Source organism: Euphorbia lathyris, chromosome 4 (genome assembly GCF_963576675.1).
Source record: "Euphorbia lathyris chromosome 4, ddEupLath1.1, whole genome shotgun sequence".
NCBI classification, from domain to species: Eukaryota; Viridiplantae; Streptophyta; class Magnoliopsida; order Malpighiales; family Euphorbiaceae; genus Euphorbia; species Euphorbia lathyris.
The window spans coordinates 10,528,095-10,543,922 of NC_088913.1; the positions used below are offsets into that span (position 1 = coordinate 10,528,095).

Here is a 15,828-nt window from a genome sequence, read left to right on the forward strand (position 1 = left end):
AGCATATGATTCAATTGTACTAATATTAGTGTAGTACAATCCAGTGGAGAATGCAGGTAATTTCTCAACAACATGTTTAGTGCCTTGGGTAATACTCGTGATTTGAAGGTATTCTACATTTCCTTCACTTATTGTCTCAATATGATATCCATTCTGACGGATATCTTTAAAACTCAATAAATTTCTTTGAGACTTAGGAGAGTATAATGCATCCATAATGTCAAATTTCGTTCCCATAGATAATAATATATTTGCTCTTCCGGAGCCTTCAATAATTTTTGAACTACCCGATATAGTATTAACACAAGTTTCTTTCATTGTCAAATGAGAGAAATATTTCCTACTTCTCAGTATGGTATGAGTAGTTGCACTGTCTGCTAGGCATAATTCTTCATTATCCATGTTCTTCAAAATAAATAAATTAATAGTCACATAAATATCTTTAACAACTCAAGTTCAATAATATCTCATGCATATAAAATTCAAAATAAAATCCATAAAAACATAATAATAAAGAAATCCTAGTAACATCCAAAAATAATGAAAATAATGTCTACTATTTCTATGTCTAATTTATATCATTGCCAGAGGGGGGAATGAAATCATCAACCTTCAGGGTTGTATTTCTACAATCAAAGTCATCTACGCCATCTTCATACACAAGATTTGTTTCTTTCTTGTTGTTTTGCTTCAACGATTGTTGATAAAGATCAACAAAACGCTTTGGTGTACGACATGTGCGAGACCAATGGCCTTTTCCTCCACAGCGGTAACATGTATTGGTCACTCCTGCATTGTTATCTTCTCCATGTCTGTGACCATCTTTATTGTCCCACTTCTGGTGGGATTGTGAGTTCTTAAAATAACCACCTCGACCTCGACCATATCCACGTCCACGTCCATGTCCGTGACCACGTCCACGGCCACGTCCTCGACCACTACTATTATGGTCATTTTCTTTCATATTATATGATGTCACATTTGCTTCAGGGAATGGAGCAGAACCAGTTGGACGCAACGCATGATTTTTCATCAATAATTCATTATTTTGCTCAGCCACAAGGAGACAAGATATAAGCTCAGAATATTTCTTAAATCCCTTTTCACGATATTGTGTCTGCAGGACAACATTATTTGCATGAAAAGTAGAGTATGTTCTCTCTAACATTTCTGCATCAGTGATTTTGTCTCCACATAATAGCAATTGTGAAGTAATTCTGAACATGGCTGAGTTATATTCACTTACTGACTTAAAGTCTTGTAGTCTTAAATTAGACCATTCATGACGAGCTTTAGGTAATATCACATTTTTTTGGTGGTCATACCTATCCTTTAGATTATTCCAAAGGACTTGTGGATCTTTCACAGTCAAGTACTCAATTTTAAGATCTGCATGGAGGTGATGGCGAAGAAATATCATAGCTTTTGCCTTGTTTTGATTGGTTGCTTCATTTCCTGCTTTGATTGTATCACCAAGTTCTTTTGCATCTAGATGAATTTCAGCATCTAACACCCAAGATAAATAGTTGTCTCCAGTAATATCAAGGGCATCAAATTCAAGTTTCGTAAGGTTCGACATAGTTCACTATATATATATAAGAAAAACAAATTATCAATTAGGACATACTAATCACATATCAATATCAATTAGGACATACTAATCACATATCAACCGAGTAATACCAATCACATACTCAATGTCAACCGAGATATCCTAATGACAGAAGGGCGCTATATGTTGTATAACCACAACCAGCACATTTGACAAAATGGCATTAGTAACAAGTCTACTACATATATAACAAAAATTAATCAGCAGAGATATAGAAAATCAGACAAAAGAAAATGATTTTCAACATCAGTGGATAATATCAGCGCCAGACAACTGAAAAAAAAAAATGACCTACAGTATGCACGCAACAGACAAAAATTACTGGTGTCTTTAGCATCATTTTCAGTGTAAAAAATGTTAATGACCTACAGTATGCACTCAACAGACAAAAATTTGTAACAACGTAACAACACTATAAAAACTCACAAGAAAAACAAAACCTAATTCATGCCCTTTTAATGAGGAAAAGCTTGTCATCTCAAACAAAAGTTCATGCAGAAAAGAAATAAAAAAAATCCTCCATTGGTTTTTTCTTCTCTAATCTCCCAGATCATATAACATATCCTACTATAACACCTCCAGAAGGTCAGCTTAACTTCTTCCCCCTTCAACATAAACACATAACATATTAATTTTTTTTTTTTTCAATGTCAATTTCAAAGTTTTCTCCTCAAATATAAGAAAACTGTTTCGCATGTCACATTACAAACTCACTTCATTCGAAACAAATCATTTCTATAAATTCCTTTTTTTTTTTTTTTAAACCTTCAAAAAGGAAGTATCAGTTACTTGGAAACTTTCAGGTGTTTGAGAATGGGTAAATGCTCTTGAAACAAAAATTAGTGTTCTTCATCATTAGCTTAAACAAAAATGGTTATAAAATTATAATAAATGAATTCTAGTATGAAAACAAATCCATCTTATTAGCATATGCTATAGTTCTTTTACAGCAATAAATGACTCATATTATATACACAGCAGAATTATGCAAATGTAGTCAATATTTCACTTAATCCGAAATTTATAATTTACAGAAGGTGTAATTCAACCATACTAACCATATATCTAGGGATATTCAAATTCTAATTCAGTGTGTGATTGCAATGAATTCTTAAACCAACTTATAAAGTTAGGAATTTTAATTTTTCAATCAAAATGAATTGTTTGACTAAATAAGCCAAACTGAAATCATTGTCATTAAAGGTGAAAGAACACTTGCTAGGTGTGGAAGTGTGCAGTGAGGAAGGGCCAAGCACTAGCGCCTCAGAACATCCTGGGTAAGGCAACTTTCAATAAGGCTGGGCAGTGCCTCGCCAGCTCAAGTAGCACCAAAAAGTGCAATGTGTTGCATATAACTTATTCGAAATTGTATATGCTATCTTTAAAAGGAAATATCAATAACCAAGAGTTTAATAAAGGAAAGGTACAATTTAATGTAGCATCTTAAGTAATATTTTGGTTTCAAAAACAATATTTAGTTCCCAGAACAAACTAAAACCTATTTACAACACAGTGTAGGAAGAGTCTGAATATAAAGATTGATTGGATAAATGAATATTGAATAACCATGTCCCTTTTTACTCTGCAATGTCTAAGTATACAGAGATTAGAAAGCATTGTTCCTTGCATAGAAATGATAAGAAAGTAGATGACATGTAACATATTACTTCACCATTACAAAAAGAAAATTGCAACAGCACTTCATGGAAATAAGTTTTCATGAACAATTTCAGCATTGTTTATTCTTATAACTCAACATACAGCTAACAGATAAACATAAGATACTGTTACCAAATCACTAAATCGATCCTCCAAGTCTAACATGGCAATTTCTAAGAATCAGGCCCTATGACCTCAAATTTAATTCTACGAATCAAAACATTAGGAAATAAAAACATAGATCCAAACAAAAAAAAGAAATAAATAACGAATTCAGAAGCTTGAGCAACCAATGGTGTCTGAACATTATAGCAATAGCTCTTTGATAGCACTCAGCACCATTAACTAATTACGTAAAACCTATAACTGGGACCAAGTTCTGTATCTGGCTAATTTCAGACACGAAATAGATTAATTACAAAAGAATAGGACGAACGATGGCGAAATCCAGGATCTCATACAACGAAATCAAGAATATATCAAATACAATCAAATCAAATATTGTCGCAAAATAATCATAAACAATTCTCATGTTAATTCATCGAGATAAAAATCGGAAGCGTACCTGAACCGAACGATAGTGGCTAGGATCGTCTACGATTGAAGGGAGACGTGCTCAGACGGCTAGGGTTTCGTCTACGATTGATGGGGGGCGTGCTCAGACGGCTAGGGTTTCGTGCTGATAACGTATTGTAAATGTGTGTGTCTTATTACTTATGGGTGTAACATATATATATAGATATAACAGGGGTATAATGGTCATCCATTACATTATTTATAACAGAATATAACTTTTAGATTAATAAATATGTAAAAAGTAAAAAATCATTTATAAAATTTAAACAATATTTTATTTTAGTTAAAATTGTAGAAAATAAAATTTAATTCCTAGTAGTTTGCTATCAATGGATAAATAATATGAAACTAGTTTTAAGATTTTTAGACAATAGCTAATTTAGCATATATATATATATAAAATAATACAATTTCAATCCAACATTTATCGAGTGACATAATTAAAGGTTTTACTAATTGGAATTGTTTAAAGTTAAATACTCTTATACTTTAAAACCTTCATATTTACCTCTCAACTAGCTTAGGGTTACATATTGATGGTTCTAAGTTAACATGTCATAGTAAGCTAATGTTTTGGACGAACTGAAGTGCATATTATTTTACGCAATATAAGAGCCCAAATATATTACCTTAAACAAATTAAGAGAGTCAATACTGAGTGTTTGTTAGAAGAGATATATAAGATGAGATAAGGATAAAATACGAGATAACTTATCTCATGTTTGTTTGGGAGATAGGAGGGTGAGACATGAGAGGGATTAGCCTATATCCCACTAAAGTTATACCTAGAGGGGGTGATATAAGATATGTGGATAACTTATTTAGGTGAAAAAATCTAATTTGTCCCTCAAATTTTATTATTTATTCTATTTGCCGTGTTTTGAAAATTTAGTAGAAAATCTAATAGACTATTGTAAATATTTCTGCTAATTTTAATTTTTGAACTTTTGAAAACTTAAGTTTGTTTATATATTATTGTAGTATCAATATGGAATAAAATTAATTAAATTTAGTCTACAATCTTAAATATATTTTTTATTCTATTTTTTTGTATTTTAAAAATTTAATACAGTGTTCCAAATATTTCTCAAGTTTGGATTATAGATTAAATTTAATTAATTTCATGCCACATTTATGATATAATGTTATAAGGATCTATTTAAATTTGAATAGCATTAATATAGTAAAATGAATATATCTCTATCTTTACGTAGATAATAAGTCTTCCTATCTTTTTTTAATGGGTTAGGGTGCAAAAATACACCTAACGTTTTGGGTCGGGAGAAATTTTACCCTTAACGTCTAAAATGGTGCAATTTTACCCATAATGTTGGAAGCCAAGAGCAATTTTACCCCCTAACGTTGATAAATTGGGTCAATTTGAAAAATAATTTATCAAACTGTCTTCTCGGTCATGAATCTTGTCATCTACACTTTACACATGTGTTATTTTATTAGTAACAAATCACAAACATATGTTGGGATGTGAAAAAAAATAAGAAAAAATATTAAAAATATACTGTCATTTGTACGAATTAGACAAAAAAAAATCAAAAAATTCACCGAATTTATAAATATTAATCTCCAATTTTATTATTACATTACAAAAAACATTATATCCTTATAAATATGTGTTTGAAATTGATTCAATTTATCAACGTTAGGGGTAAAATTGCTCTTGACTATAAACATTAGGGACCATTTTAAACTTTAGGGGTAAATTGCTCCTGGCCCAAAATATTAACGGTATTTTTGCACCTTAACCCTTTTTTTTATCTTTATCCGATTTTTTTTTTAGGCTTAAAGCATTATTTGGCCCATGACCTATCCAAAATTGTGTCATTTGGCCCCTGGCCTATTATTTGGTCACATTTGGCCTTTGACCTATCCCATTTGATGAAATTTCACCCAATTTGTATGAATACTTAACGGAATCGTTATCTCATCGATAAGTATCGATATTTTGACACTTAAACTTGAAACGTGATATTTCTTAAAGTTTTTTTCTCACATTATGTGGAAATAATTAATTAGATTAAAAAAAGAAAAAAAACAAAAAACAAATCCTAAACTAAAATCTATTAAGTTCAAGTGTCAAAATATCGTTACTTATCAATGAGATAATGATTCGGTTAAGTTCGAATCCAAATTGGGTGAAATTTCACCAATTTGGTATAGATCAGGGGCCAAATGTGACCAAATAATAGGTCAAGGGCCAAATGATAAAATTTTGGATAGACCAGGGACAAAATAGTGCTTTAAACCGTTTTTTTATTCTTATCCGTGTCACAACATTTATCCTTATCATTATGCTCATAGAATACCAAACTCTCCAAAGTTAATTTGAAAAAGTTTATGGAACCATTAAGTTACTTTAAGTAAGATTAAAAGTAACCGGCAACTACGTGTCAAATATTACCATTAACTCCATCAATTTTGAAAATATAGAGACAATAATCAAATTAAACTAAATAAAATTTTAAATGAAAAAATTATCATTTACTTGCATGAAAAAAAAATTATCATTTACTCTATTTTATAATAATAAAATATTACGTATAAAATCTTGATATGAGTTTTGATATAAGGTCTAATACACAAATAATCTTCTGAACTTGTCCAAATGTTACAACTGTTTCCTCCAACTTTCAATTGTAATAACTTACCTCTTAAACGTATCTAATTGTAAAACATAACCCCAAATTGGGGATTTTTTTACCCCGTACTTGAAGTAATCGTAAAAACCTTTCCCCAGATTCGTATCACGCCAAAGATCTGATTATCACACTCCATGAGCGTTGTAGCTTTTGTATTTCACGTGTTTTTTCAATTGCAGTCCATGTCAGCAATTTGGGGTAATGTTTTACAATTGAACAAATTTGAGGGGTTATGTTTTATAATTGAACAAGTTTGAGGGGTAAGTTGTTACAATTGAAAGTTCGAGGGGGTAGTTGCAACATTTGGACAAGTTCAAAGGGTTATTTATGTATTAGGCCTTGATATAATTATGCAACTTCTAATAGCAATTTTGCACTTGGTTCATATAAATATCCAAGCGGTTAGAAGATAGGAAAAGCTAAAAACATGTTTCAACCAAACTAAAACACTTCAACAGGATAGAACTCCCACTACAAAAGAGTTAGGATATGACTAGGAAATCCCACGCTTCAGCCAAGCTAGGGCTCGTAATCAGTAAGGTAATTAAGAGCAAAATAAGAAGCAATTATGTTTTGTTTTTGCTTTAATAATAGTGTTGATTCTGCCCAAAAAACAAAAGAGCAAGCAGCTATCAAACATCCAATTCCACAACTTCCTGCTCAACATAAACAAACTGGTATCAATTTCCTCCTTTCTCTTTTACTTTCGCAATCAATAAGTTAATTAAATAGAAAATTAAGAAACAACAATTAATGATTTTGTTTTTGCTTTAATGATCAACCAGATTCCGCCAAAAAAACAAAAGAGCAACAGATTCGATACCTTCCTGCTGTAGATGAACAAACTGGTATGAATTTCTTCACTTTCCTTTCTCTTTTAGAGACGGATATTTCCATTCCAAACAAAACTTAGTAAATCCGTTACGGATTAATACCTACTGACTCTCTCTCTTTTGTTATTTAATTTTCATTTATGGGTTTAATTCACAGAAGTAATACGGGAATTAAGGGATCTACCACCTGTTCATTACCTGTTTAAGATCCAAAACTTCTCCCACCTTTTGAATGCAAAGCGACAGAGCTTCCAATCAAGTGATTTTGTAGTCGCTGGATACACATGGTAAGTTGTTGTTTTTTTCCCTTAATTTTAATTGTGTGCCATTGGTAATTCATTTTATGTTATTATGCTGATACAAACACTTGTTTTTCTATGTTGCACGAGAACTTTGATCTCATAGAATTTCAGTATCTATAATTCTGTCGAGTTGATTAATTTGGAAACTCGTTTTTTTTAAAATTTTAATATAAGATATATGTTTGGATCTATCATCTTGAGTTTTTAGTGTTCAATTAGACAGGAACGCAACAAACTTACACAAATTATTACCCCTTGCAATTGGTAATTCTTTATGCTGCTACATTCACTTGCTTTTTGGTGCAGGAGATTAAGATTATCTCATTATCCTAAAGGGAACAAGAACTTGATGAATGAGAAGCAGTATCTCTCTCTATATTTACGTCTCTTGGAATCAAGTTCACTTCCTAAAGATAAGGAAATCGATGTGTTCTTTCAGCTGTTTGTTTATAATCAAGTTCAGGATAACTATTTGACAGTTCAAGGTAGGGTAAGGCGATTTCGAGGGATAAAATCAGAATGTGGTTTTGATGAATTACTTCCGCTAGATATTTTCAAGGATGAATCAAATGGATACCTGATTAAAGATAGATGTGTGTTTGGAGCTGAGATTTTTGTTCTTGATTTTAGAAACATTAGAAGAGGGGAATCTGTATCTGTTGTGAAAGAACTTGGTGACAACTCTTTCACTTGGAATATTCAGAATTTTGAAAAGATGAAAGAAGTACACTACAAATCGGAGGTTTTTGCTATTGGTGGCCATAAATGGTATGTCATTATATATACATGTTTTATCTTATAAATTCAATTTAGTTAGGCTCAGTAGCGTCGTTTTGTTTCCATTTTTCGTGTTTAAGTACTAAACCGGGGATAGAAAGTGTTTGATAAAATTCCAAAAGAGCTACTTTTTGTAGAAAAACAACAACTAATATTTACTACCTATCAGAAACAGCAAACAACTAATAGCAACGACAAACAATAAATAGGAACAACTGAGGTGGACAAAAACCCTCTACACCTCATTGGCATTTTAAGCAACGCTGAGGTGGAAAAAAAACCGTGTTAAGCAAATTGAGGTGGTAAAAATATCGTTTTAAGCAAATTTAGTTGGTTTTTTTTTTAAATTTTTGAAGGGGCGTTTGATATTCTATTTGGATAGAAATAAGGATAAATGTTGGTATAGAGATAAATATATGAAAGTCGAAAATTATTATTTAATGTTTGGAACCTGGAATATGGATAGGAATAAAATAATACATTTTACCATTTTAACCTTATTTAGGGTCCGAGGGTGAGCCTTGGCGTAACGGTAAACGTTGTTGTCGTGTGACCAAGAGGTCACGGGTTCGAGTCTTACGAGCGGCCTCTTGCCAAAATAAATTGACAGGGGAAGGCTTGCCCCCAGTACACCCTTGTGGTGGGACCCCTCCCCGAACCCTCGCTCAGCGGGGACGCATAATGCAAAATAATTGCCGTAAACCTAACATTAGAATTATTATCTCCCAATTTCATTCATAAATCTAACATGTATTCAAAATCACCAATTTCATAATTAATTATCCATTTTTTCCTTTAACACTACACAGCAAGTGATCAATATATAAATGGTAGGAACTAGTGATATTCATTGTAAATGAAGATCACATATGTGTAATTTGTCTTTTGTAGGATTCGTCCACCCATAAAAAATATCATGTGACTTTATCAATTTTTAGGGAGATGGACAAGGATATTTAAGACATAAAATAATTAAACGTAAAAGTAGTTTAAAAAAGCAATAGGCAGCTGTAAAATACTGCTGATAGAAAAGGCAGCTGTTTTGTTGTCAAAAAGCAATAGGCAGTTACAACCAAACAGTATAATATCTGCTGTTTAAGGGTGAAAGGCAAACAGCAGCTAAAACGGAGGTAAACAAACACTCTCTTAAACTATAACATTAATTTGAGGTATAAGAGTATTTTTCCATCCTATTAAAATCGAAAGAGTTTATTCCACCTCCTTGTACCACCTTCCTCTTTTGTAATAAGATTTGAGGGATAAGACTCGTATCCCTCTCTTATCTCCTTAACCTATTTCTAAAACAAACATTAGATAATTCATCTCTCAGCTTTTTTATCTCTATCCCCATATCTAACAAATACTTTGTGAGTGCAAGCTGAGCGAATATGTATTAAATCATTTAATTACTAAAGTTTTGATCTCTTGTCATTTAGGAGCTTGAAGATTTATCCAAACGGGGATCCAGGTAAAAGCTGAAAGTTAAATTCGTTATGCGTGTCATGAATCAATTCCGTGAAGAACACTATGAACTTGATCCTGGTGGGTAGAATTGAAATTTGAGCTATTTAAAAATAAAAAAAGATCTCTCTATTTCATCAGCTCTTTCTGATATTTTGCAGCTATTGATGTCAACTTTTCTGCTTCGGCCAAAGCTTTGGGCTTCAATAACCTTATACCACTCAGCAAACTCAATGATACATCAAATGGATATATAGTTAATGGTGCTGTGACTATTCAAGTGCAAATTTCTTTCTTGGCAATGCTCAAGGAGTTGGCTTGAAATTAACTCAAGTTAGAAGAATTCTGATATTCTGGAGTTGAAAAATTAACAAAATCAAGATATCAGTTCGAATTTAAAACGTTGTTGTCGTGTGACTGAAGGTCACGGGTTCGAGTCTTAGGAGCGGCTTCTTGCAAAAAAAAAAATTGGCAAGGGAATGCTTGCCCTCAGTACACCCTCGTGGTGGGACCCCTCCCCGGACCCTCGCTTAGCAGGAACGCACGGGCCGTCTTTTTTTTTTTTTTGGAGTTGGCATCAAATTTCTTTGGAAAGTTAGGAGCATTTTGATATTTTGGGGTGAAAAATTAACAACATCAAGATTTCTTGGTTGTATGGAAAATGCTAATATATATGGATATGTTGCCATATGACAGTTGCTTTAGCATGTGAGAGATAATGTTGAACCTTTTTATCAACATAACCTTAATTTTGCTATTTAACCTTTTTATCAATATAACCTTAATTTTGATATTTAATTAGTTTCAATTCTTTATTTTTTTGGGAAAGAAATAGTATGCATTAACTCAGAATCGGATTATCCTTACAAAGAGCTTCAACCAACCAACTGGAAGCTGAAAAACTAGAATTCTGACTAGCATTAAAACGGGCGTGACGTGCAATGACATGAGCGACCCCATTCACTAGTCTAGGAGATAAAGACACTTGGAAATCATGTCGGTTACTAATTAGCCCTTTACAGTCTAATATAATGGAACAAAAGTCTGACAAATTAGACGTGGATGAATAAACCGCTGTAGACGAATAAACCCATGTAACTACCTCTTCTGCATCACATTCAAAGATAAAATTAAAACAATTTAGATTAATAACCCACTGGATTTCCTCACAATTTTATTTTATGAGTTGGTACTACTTAACTTTCTTCTCTAATCCTTATCATTTTTTTTTTGGCTTCTTGCAATATAATTATTATCAGGAAATGTACTACTTAAAATCACTGTTACTATTCAATCTTAGGAAAACAGTTTCCACTGAGCTTCCATAGTAATTCTTTCAATGTCAGAATATCTTAATTGTTATGGGTTTAATTTATTATCGGTGCAAATTGCTGCAAATCACTTCTAACACTAAAATTGAACTTAACATTCATGTCATGAAACAAGATGAGGAAAATATTTTCTATTAATTGATGCAAAAAGAAAAAATGTTAAAATAAAAAAGATCCACTTTTTTTTATAGAATTTAGACTAAAAAATAAATAACATGTTTACACTATTTACAATAGATTAAGAATAAACAATTATATATTTATAGGTTCAAATTTTCTTCTATAGTTTGTGTCGTTAATAGGATAACAATAAAACTATCATAAAAAAAACTAAATAATTTATCTATAGTATTTACATTATATTTTTGTTAATGTGAATGATAAAAATAATTTTCTAATTATTTAATTAGAATTAGTATATACTCATTCGGTTTCATATTTTATGTCTTTTTAGAGATTTTGTTTTGTTTCATATTACATCTCATATTATATGATTAATGCATATTAAGTTACCTTCCGTGTGCTATAAAAAGTAAGTTTATGAAAATTAATTAAAATAATGGACTTAACATATAATAAATAAATAGTGAAATCAATAAATAAGGGACAACAAAAAATTTCTTCTAATAGGTTAAAAAAAAAAAATTCTTCTAATATTCCTAATTTTTGTACAACTCTCCAAAAAGACGTGTAATATGAAACGAATTGAGTAATATTTATAAAAACTATTACAGTTTCATTAGTAGAATAGAATATAAAAAATCATGTTATCCGTGCATTGCACGGACTAAAATCTAGTATGTATATAGGAGGGTTAAAAGTGAAGATACAAAATTAGCAAAACTGATTCACAATCACATTCGCATACACCATAATCTTACCAATTTAACATTATCAACTTCACCATCACCTCTCAACCCAATCTCTGACAAATAAGAAATAATCTATTAATTTAGCTAATATATATATCTAAAGACTCTAATACCCTTGTCTATATTACACTATTATAGACAATGGTATAACCTCTGTCTATATTACACTAATATAGACAATGGTATATATATTCTAATAGCCTCCCCTCAAGTTGAGATACTCTGAATTTCAACTTGCACAACCATAATCTGCATAAGTGTACATCTGCATCTTATGCAAAGCTGTGGCCATCAGAGGTCCTGTCAAAGGCTTTGTCAGTAAATCAGCAATTTGTTGAGAAGAACTCACATAAGGAGTACTAATAAACCATGACTCCATATGTTGTCTGACTATATGACAATCTATTTCAACATGTTTCATTTGCTCATGAAATACTGGATTAGCTGCTATGTGAATGGCCGATTGGTTATCACAATATAAGGGAATAGGCAACTGTGGTTGATACCTGAATTCAGATAATAAGTATGACAACCATTTAAGTTCGCAAGATGTTGTGGACATAGCCCTGTACTCTGCTTCAGCAGAGCTTTTGCTGACTGTTCCTTGCTTTTTGGACTTCCAAGACACCAAATTTTTCCCTATAAAAACACAGTATCCTGTTACTGACTTACGTGTGATTTTGCACCTTCCCCAATCTGAGTCACAGTATGCCTCCATGTTTCGCAAATCAGCAGCCACACCATAGAACAAACCAACATTAATTGAATTCTTCAAATATTTCACCACATGTATTGCTTTCTCCATATGTATTACTGTTGGATTGCTCATATACTGACTCAATTGTTGTGTAGCAAAGGAAATATCAGGCCTTGTGAATCCAAGGTAAAGCAACCTGCCAACCATTCTTCTGTATCTCTCTGGTTCAGTGTATAGTGGAGAACCTTCATCATCAAGTTTAACACCTGATGCAAAAGGACTGGTTACACTATGAGCTTCTGTCAATCCAGCATCCTTTATCAAATCCCTGATATACTTTGATTGAGAGATAAGCAAACCTTTATCTGATCTTGCTAGTTCTATACCCAAAAAAATACTTAGCTTCTCCCATATCTTTTATAGTGAATGACTCATCCAAAGCTCTTTTAGTTTCTGCAATCAATTCCATTGATGTACTAGTTATAAGTACATCATCAACATATACGATTAATTCAAGGAAGTGACCATCTGTTGTTCTTTTAGTAAATAGACAATAATCATGTATGGATTTCACATATCCCAATTGAATCAACTTGTTTTTGAAAGCTTTATTCCATTGCCTTCCTGCCTGCTTAAGTCCATATAAGGACTTTTTCAGTTTGCAAACCATGCCCTGACTATCATATCCTGCTGGTGCTTCCATGTATAATTCCTCCTCAATTGATCCATGCAAGTAAGCATTATTAATGTCTATCTGCTGGATTGGCCAATTGTTGGCCGTAGCAACTGCAAGAAAAACTCTCACTGTGGTTACTTTAGTAACAGGAGAGTAACTATCATGATAATCCACTCCATATGTTTGGTTATAACCACGAGCCACAAGTCTGGCTTTATATCTAGAAACAGTTCCATCAGGAGCATATTTTACTTTGAAAATCCATCTGGAAGTGATAATTGTCTTTCCTGAAGGTAGATGCACTAGCTTCCAAGTTTTGTTCCTTTCTAAGGCTTCAATTTCTTCAGACATAGCTTTCTCCCATTTAGGATTCCCTTTAGCTTCATTATAATTCTTTGGCTCATATTCTTTATTTAATTCTGCCATATAAGCTGTATGCTCTTGACTGTACAAAAGGGAACTGCTTCCTTTATGAGAAATCTGATTAATCACGAAATCTCTCATCCATCCTGGTTTGGTATGCTGTCGATGAGGCCTGTTTCCTACAATTGAAGGTAACAAGGGTGCAGGAGCATCAACTGTTGTCTCTACAAGCAAAGTTGAAGTTGAATTACCAATAAGAGATGTGTCTGTCACATGATTATCTGCAGTAAGGACTTCAACTTCTTCATCATCTGATGGAATTGACCTGAAAATGTTATTAAAATCCTCATTGTCATTATGAGAATTAGCAACTTCCTGTAAATTGTGTTGGTTAGTTGCATAAGGAAAAACATTTTCAAGAAATTTGACATCTCTTGAGGTACACAATTGCTGTGTAATTGTATTGTACATTTTCCACCCCTTTTGACCAGCTGAATAACCTAGATATATACTCAGATTCGATCTGTCGTCAAACTTACCCCTCTTAGGGTTGACATTTAAAACATACCCTGCACATCCAAAAATTCTCAAATCTGTGTAATTTGGTACCTTATTATATAGCACTTCATACGGGGTCTTCCATTTCAACACTTTTGTAGGAGACACATTTAACAGCACTGTGGCATGAAGCATTGCTTCCCCCTAGAACCTGATAGGCAGTGAACTTTCCTTCAATAATGCCCTTGCAACATTTGTTAAACTCATGTGTCTGCGCTCCACAACTCCATTTTGCTGCGGAGTGTAAACGCAAGTTTTCTGATGTTCTATTCCATATTTCTGAAGAATTGATTGAGTGTTAGTTCCAATAAATTCTGTCCCATTATCCGTTCTTATACATTTCACCTCCATTTGAAATTGTGTTTTGACCAAGATTAAGAAATTTTCTAACAAGCTGTCTACTTGATCCTTATGTTTGAATAGAATAGTCCAGGTTACTCTGCTAAAGTCATCAACAATTGTCAACATGTATCGATCTCCACTCAAAGAAGTCTTCTTGTAAGGACCCCAACAATCTAAATGTAGCAAATAAAAAACTTTTATTGATTTAATAGAGCTATTACAAAAAGGTTGTCTAACTTGTTTAGCTCTTAAACAAACATCACACTGACTAAATTGCTGAGAGTTAGGAAACTGAAAAACATGTGACAATTTATCTGAAGCCATATGTCCAAGTCTTCTATGCCACAAGAACACATCAAAACAATCTTAAAATTGGGAACATATAGAACATTATGCAATTGCAAATTCTTCTGAAATAACACCTCTCCCCTGAAACTGACTAAATGTACTTCTCCTATTGGTAGGAAAATCCTTTTTGTGTTTGTCAATTTGGTAACATTAGTCATTATGCCTAAATTTGAGGTCATATATGTAGTAGCACCTGAATCTATTATCCATTCAGCATATATTTTAGAATTTTGAACTGAATTATTACCTGCACAAGCACCAGCAAAACCAGCGAATGTAGAAAATTCCTGGTCTGATTGTTTTCCTTTGATGGCTCTATGAACCTCCCTTTGCATTACCTCCAATTTTTGCAACATTTCTTGCATCGAATCTTTCCTGCATGCCTCACTATCATCAAAATCACAGTTAGATAAAGGAGTTTTCGAGTTCAGAAGATGGTTCTTGTGTCATATTTGCTTGGTGTTTGGCTGGTCCGGTTATCCTCTTTCCTTTGAACCAATCTGGATATCCTTTAATCCTGAAACAATCTTGATGCTCATGTCCTTCTTTTCTGCAATAAATACAAACCTTATCCGATTTGTTCTTAGCCTGATAGCTGTTTTTTCCACTATTATAACCAATGTTATATCCTTGTTTTCTACCACCAGCAGACATATTAACAAACTCCACAATATTGTTATTTATGCTTCCACTTCTTTGTTTCTCAATTCGTGAAAGAATTGAAAATGCCTTATTAACAGGAGGTAATGGTTCCATGATCAAGA

At 32.5% G+C, this 15,828-nt stretch overlaps 2 protein-coding genes across 4 annotated transcripts; one reads left to right on the top strand and one right to left on the bottom strand.

Annotated features, from left to right (window-relative positions):
- Positions 1–528: 528 nt before the first annotated feature.
- LOC136227948 (uncharacterized) lies at positions 529–3,950 on the bottom strand. Its single transcript, XM_066016753.1, has 2 exons — positions 3,837–3,950; positions 529–1,585 (listed from the first exon to the last, which is right to left on the bottom strand). Exon 2 carries the CDS (start codon positions 1,577–1,579, stop codon positions 569–571), a length of 1,011 nt encoding a protein of 336 aa, XP_065872825.1. The 5' UTR covers positions 1,580–1,585; positions 3,837–3,950; the 3' UTR covers positions 529–568.
- Positions 3,951–6,953: 3,003 nt separating this feature from the next.
- LOC136227749 (MATH domain and coiled-coil domain-containing protein At3g58250-like) lies at positions 6,954–10,487 on the top strand. Of its 3 annotated transcripts, XR_010688214.1 has the most exons (6): positions 6,954–7,181; positions 7,290–7,352; positions 7,495–7,624; positions 7,946–8,407; positions 9,853–9,958; positions 10,039–10,487. XR_010688214.1 is itself a non-coding variant. In XM_066016488.1 (5 exons), the coding sequence occupies exons 1-5, from the start codon at positions 7,073–7,075 to the stop codon at positions 9,893–9,895; spliced, it is 807 nt and encodes a 268-aa protein (XP_065872560.1). In that variant the 5' UTR covers positions 6,954–7,072; the 3' UTR covers positions 9,896–10,487. The 3 variants fall into 3 exon arrangements, 2 of the variants coding, with proteins under 2 accessions (XP_065872560.1, XP_065872562.1); XM_066016488.1 differs by having other exon boundaries at positions 9,853–10,487; XM_066016490.1 differs by lacking the exons at positions 9,853–9,958; positions 10,039–10,487 and adding an exon at positions 8,586–8,612.
- Positions 10,488–15,828: the final 5,341 nt, after the last annotated feature.

What these genes read in the sequence shown, in the direction of transcription:
- LOC136227948 (XM_066016753.1), bottom strand. Translation starts at nt 1,579, where the DNA reads ATGTCGAACCTTACGAAACTTGAATTTGATGCCCTTGATATTACTGGA.
- LOC136227749 (XM_066016488.1), top strand. Translation starts at nt 7,073, where the DNA reads ATGTTTTGTTTTTGCTTTAATAATAGTGTTGATTCTGCCCAAAAAACA. An exon ending in TGCTGTAGATGAACAAACTG is followed by an intron (nt 7,353 to 7,494) that starts GTATGAATTTCT and finishes TTTAATTCACAG; the next exon opens with AAGTAATACGGGAATTAAGG. An exon ending in GTAGTCGCTGGATACACATG is followed by an intron (nt 7,625 to 7,945) that starts GTAAGTTGTTGT and finishes TTTTTGGTGCAG; the next exon opens with GAGATTAAGATTATCTCATT.